Below are 6,000 nucleotides of genomic sequence, written 5' to 3' on the forward strand. Positions count from 1 at the left end.
GGGTGAGAAATCCAAAGCCCTGGTGACAATGGGGAGGGTCCGCAAGATGAATGCAAGGTAGATGAACAGAATTTGGGAGGCACAAGTACAGTGAGCAGCCACTGGCTGTAGGGGGACTGAAAGGACTTTTAAAAACAGGACTTCCTTATGGACAGTCTTCAGATGTTTGCTTATATGGTATGCCTTTCTATCTCAACCCGCTTCCCCAACGTTCCCATAAACTGTGGTTCACATACATACTTGACACTATATTTCTGTTTCAATTAGAAAACATTAGGAGAAATTTAAAGCATAATTAAATGAAGAGAAGATAGTATAATGAACCTTGTGTGCCCATCACCCAATGTAAGCCATTATATATGAGTTTTTTTAATTTGTGAAAACACAGGAGTAGAGTGAATATAAAATGAAGGAAGAGGTATAAAATACAGGACATTAAAGAGACTAGAGTGGCTGTAAACTATAAGCTCCCCGAGAAGCTGGAGAAATATAGGTGTGGGCTTTAGAATTTTACAGGGTGTGGAATACATTACCAATTTAATTGTACCCATATCTTAGGAGTCCGGATGGCCCTAACTGATATCTAAGTTGCATAAAGAAATAAAAACCTCTACCTATATTGACAAATCATGTAATAACTAGTAAACTTTAAGCCTGATTTCCCCCTACTCTCCCTAGCTCTGTAAACAGGTAGAAAATAGAGGTGTGGGGGTGGGGGTGGGGGGAGTGTATGGTTATGAGATTTTGTATCTAGAAAAATAGAGCTTCTAGATATAGACTAGAAAAACTATCTTGATTTATAGTCTTAGGCCCTTCTCCTGAATTCTTTCATACTGCCTGTGTCTTTTCTGAATAGATGTTTCTCTTTGTGGGGAAGAGGACATCTGCCCAAGTGAAGGCATTTAGTATTATTTTCCCTCTCATTCAGATTTAATTCTGTATGAGGAAAATAAGGTGGGGATAAGATGGCTGTTTTACCTTATAATCTTGGCAAACTTATTTCATAGTGTAAAGAGGAAAAAAAAAAAAGACTTCATTCTCAAGATCATTAAGAATTATGGCTGAATATACTTGAGCCCATAGTTTAGTTTTTGATATTTCTTAGCAATGCCAGTAATGGTTAGGCTCATAACATGGGCAAAATTACTAAGAATTCTAGATATAACCCCAAACTAGGGGAGTTATAAAAATGAAGTTTTCTTCATTTAAAAACATTTGTTTGAGAAAAATAAGTAAAATTAGAAAAACTTTTGTTTGAAGTTCTGTTTCACTTTCCCAATCATTTATAAATAATATATTAATAAACTACTGTATGCAGTTGATTCCAAATTGGGAAATGTAAGTGAAATAAAAAAAAGTAGCACATGTTAGCGGATCTGAAGTCATAAATAGGCTAAATAAATTAGCAAATTTGATTCAACTACTCAAGTGGGAAGTTATTTTGAGTGGAAATAATTTGTATTATTGTTTATTAAAATAAGGATTGTTTATGATAGATAACCTTTTCCAACATTTTTCTGGTTCTTTATGCTTCTACTGCTCTTTCTTGTTAATGGAAGCTATGACATCTTGAAATGATTGCTACTAAATCTGGACTTAAAATTCTAAGAAGTCCAGGATTTCTTAGACAGTCTCAAAAATAGAGCAAAGAGAATTTTCACCAGTAGGTAATGCTTAATGCTCATCCGAATGAATTTAATTTTAATGTGTTACCTATGACACAATGATGTAAGGCTCAATTCCATCCTTTTTTTCTCCTATATTCTCGGTCACTTTTGCGGGCCCTGATGAGATTTTGTGATAGGGAGACCTCTTTTCTTCCTCCTACCATCTTTGAAACAAAACTTCTCTCATCATCATATCTTTCTCTGATAATATCTTGTAGTTGTACATGTTGTGGACACCTCAATCTCAAGTAAGGAATTAAGATCCATGTTGCTGTGGCTTGAATGTGTCCCCTCCAAAATTCAGGTGTTGCCAGTGTTATAGTATTAAGAAGTGTGGGGTCTTTAAGAGGTGATTAGATTGGCTATAAGGGCCTCTCCCCCTGTGAATGGGGTTAAAACCCTTCTGAAAGAGGCTTCACACAGTTCTTGGCCCTCTTGTCCCTCTGCCGTCTGCCACATGAGGATAGAGCATTCCTCCTCTCAGGGGGAGGTTAAGATGATAAATAGGATCTGACATTATGGAACAAGAAGGTGAGGTTAGGCCAATTCAATACATAGACCACCTATATTTTAAAATGAGAGAAAAAGTTGTTTTTCACAAACAAACTGTATAAATGCTTTCATATTTCCAGACCTTGCTGGCATACAGCGGGATGACTGTATTTGAGATGTGGTGGTTATTTTGGAACTTGCTTTCTCTCTCCCCATGGACTGTTTACTGCCTAGTATGCTACCCCTAGCATTTTTTTCTTCTTCTGTTTCTTTGCTAATAGAAAGTCTTTCTACTCAAACAAACTCATCCAGTCTTTGCCATCTGCCAGCAAAGGTCAGCTGGGGGAATATGCCAGAATTCTCTGCCTATATTCTGCTGGTCCTGACTCCATGCTTCACGGAACCATCTTTATACTGTATTCCGACCACTGCTGCTTTTCTCATTCATTCCTCTCACCCTTCCAATGCCTTGTGCAGCTGAAACTGATTTTGACAACCTTGGCTTCCCCACCTGTAAGAGGGCTCTCTTCCTAAGATAGAGGTAGAAAATGATAGAAAACAGGTTTGCTAGTGGGTCTTTTTATGCCTTATTAATTGTCCATCCTCATAGTAATAATTTTGGCAATGAGCGTCTTTGCAAGAGAGTGAAGAAACACTAACCTTGTAACCCACGACTTCAGATTCATTGGCTAATGGTGTGACAGGTTCCCAGCCCAGAGAAACCTGAGAGCCTTGCTGCTCCCACCTGAGGTTGCTAGGTGCTTGACTAGGAGCTGCAAAATAAAAAGTGAAAGTGAACTGAAAGTGATTCTTCATTTCTTCACTTAAATCCTTGTGAGTATTTCAGTCTTTTCTTGTGTTGACTGGCACCAGAGGCTTCCTTCCAGCTGGAGTCAGATAAGGAGGGTTTTGCTTCAGGAGTGTCATTTTAATAGCTATTTTACTGAGCTTTTGAACTTGAATCCTTTTATCTCCCTTCTGTGTCAAAATCGCTTAGTCTTGTTTCACAGGAAGATAACCTTTATCTACTGTGAATGCAAAATTTTCTGAGCTAGTTTTGGAATTCAGACCTAAGCATTGAAGGAAAACTATGAATCAAAACTCCCCCTTTGACTCTGCTTATTATGTACTTCACATGGCTTGCAGAAATGTTAAATGACATTTCTCTTTTGTCTGAAATAAACAAAAAGTCCAGGTCACTTACGGGATTTCTTGGTGGTTGCGCTCACTTCACTGCTAGGTGGCCCGTAACCAGCTGCATTGTAAGCCCTCACTGTGAAGTGATATAAGGTATTTCCTTCTAATCCTGTCAGGATGATGGATGACTCATTCCCCCTAGTTTTCAGTGTTTCTGCTGCATCTTCTTGTTCCATGTCTTTCCAGTACCCAATCTGTCAACAGATTATCATACAACAGATTAATTTTAAAGTTTCTCCAATGCTGTGACTTTTTACACTTTTTGTCATTTTTTTGGATGTTGCTGGAGCCTATCCCGAGGAAGAGATCACTCTTGTATCACCCAATTAATAGGTCCTACTAATGAGGACAAAATTGCAGTCGTAGTCACTGCCTGATCTGTGTCTGTGTAGACTATGGCGCCACAGCACTCAGCAAAGCAACAAAAGGTGCTGCCTTGTAGCCTGGTGGTATGAAAGAGCAGAAAATGCATCCTGACATTAAGGGGAAAAAAAAAATCTGACATGAATAATAAAAGAGAAAATAGTCTGCCTTGGGCAGAAGTAATCAGTAGGAAGCAAAATGAAACGTGCAAATACCAAGAATTTGTTACAGGGGAGTTTAAGGGAGGTTGTATACTACAGAATAAGTACAGGAATATTTTCCCAAAAGAGCTAGAATCTATTGTGTTAACAGAAAATTTTTAAATTCTCAGAAATTTTAATAGCCAATATTATACTCGGGATATTAAGAATCCCTTGTAATTCTATACTTTTATTTGACAGAGCAGAACTATGTTTGTATTTATAGTGCAAATCAAAATCAGGTTATTGAAGTTTAGGCAAAACAGTAAAAAAAAAAATAAAAGAATCAGTCAAAATTGAAGAAGTGCTTTTCTCTCATAGATCATCAGAACCCTTTACTACTCAAAACCATGCAATTTTTAATTATCCGAGAAAGAGGCATGGTCACTGTTTCCTCCTGGGTGTCACTAAAAGTGAATCACACAAGCTGTATCAATTTAACGGAGAAGAGGTGCCAGAAAACTCATGATTCCTTGGTGTGATTTAAATGTAGACAAATAGCATTGCTAGAATAGGGGAGGTAGACGGACAGGAAGAGCTTTCTGTCAAAGCATAGTTTGTGCATTGAGATCATCTTTCCTGGTTATGAGCTCGTGGTGGCTGGTCTCATACCAAATTTAATTCCTTTGTGAGAATCAGTAATGGTCTCTGTGTAGCTAAGGCTTAATTCTGAGCACATTTTTAATAGGAAAAAAATCTATTTTTAAGCTACAAAATTGGTCAAGAAGTCATTGGATGAACTAACACATCTCTTTCCTTTCCAATGATATAACTGAATTCCTGTTCTCTGTTTCAATTTTCCTTAACTGGTTATATTATTTAAGATATAATTAAATACATATTTTGAGAGAACTGAGTATGATTAAATTAAACAAATTACAGATTTGATACAAATACAAGTTTCAATACAAATTCTGTACTTCTAAATATTGAATATTTTATGTTCTGATTAATCACCACAAAATTAAACCTTCCAAGTAAAAGACAAAATATATTTCCTAAGTAACTGACTGTGAGAGAAAAACAAATTCTATCTGTACCAGCTGAAACCAGAGGTTTGGATTTCCCTTTAGGGAAATCATATATTATTATTTTTAGCATATAGAATATTAAAAAAAATAAAGAATGGAAGAGTTACTAATTTATGATGAAATGATAATTTACCTTCTTTTATGTGGGAGAAGGTAAAACAAAAATAGTTGAAGTTTAACATAGTGCATCTTTCGTGATTCTTGGAATTGAGTTTTCATAGTATTAACAAGTAACACACACTTTTCTAAAGTTGAAACTTTTTCTTCGCTAGGTTTCTTTCCTCAGATATAGATTTCATCAACCCTTAAACTTTGAACTCTCTATTTGAAATCACTTGCAACGAAGTTAAAAACATACAAAAAATACAAATATTTACAACTGAAAAAATAGACAACCTACTATTTTCATATGCTCACACAATTGTTTTTTTTTGTATATCCCTTCCTATATTATTACACATACTTGATAATAATTCTGATAATATGTACACATAATTTTAGTCCCACTTTTATTCTCTAACATTATAGTTACATATAAGTATTTTCCCATTTAAAAAACTAACATTCTAGTATATGTCTATGTGCCCTATATTATTAACCCCTGTCCTATTGTGGAACGTTTGAGCAGCTTCTAACTTTGCTCTTTAAATTAAAATGTTGCAATGGATGTCTTTATGTATATAGTTTCCACATATTAATTAATTTTCCAGAACACATTCTAGAAAGGAGATTATGGGTTTCAATGTTTTAAAAATTTTTGTGTTTTTTGATACAAAACTGTCACACTGATTTTCAAAGAGTTTGTACTAATTTTCATTTCCAACAAAAATGTATGAATCTAAGAATTCACCATACTTTTGCATCAAAGAGAGAATCTTGAAAGCGGCAAGAGAGAAGTGTCAAATCACCTATAAGGGAGCTCCAATCAGGTTAACATCAGACTTCTCAGCACAAACCCTAAAGGCTAGAAAGGAATGGGATGATATATTCAAAATTCTAAAAGACAAAGATTGCCAGCCAAGAATACTCTACCCTGCAAGGCTGTCCTTC

General features: G+C 35.8%; 1 protein-coding gene across 1 annotated transcript in view; it reads right to left on the reverse strand.

Annotated features, from left to right (window-relative positions):
* CNTN5 (contactin 5) overlaps positions 1-6,000 on the reverse strand; it is a 269,147-nt gene that overhangs the window by 8,560 nt on the left and 254,587 nt on the right. The window contains exons 12-13 of the mRNA XM_008587234.1: positions 3,364-3,550; positions 2,820-2,932 (exon numbers count right to left, since the gene is read on the reverse strand). Of these exons, the coding sequence (XP_008585456.1) occupies positions 2,820-2,932; positions 3,364-3,550 (300 nt within the window). The remainder of the gene's footprint in view (positions 1-2,819; positions 2,933-3,363; positions 3,551-6,000) is intronic.

Source organism: Galeopterus variegatus, unplaced genomic scaffold (assembly GCF_000696425.1).
Source record: "Galeopterus variegatus unplaced genomic scaffold, G_variegatus-3.0.2 Scaffold4311, whole genome shotgun sequence".
In the NCBI taxonomy this organism is placed as follows: Eukaryota; Metazoa; Chordata; class Mammalia; order Dermoptera; family Cynocephalidae; genus Galeopterus; species Galeopterus variegatus.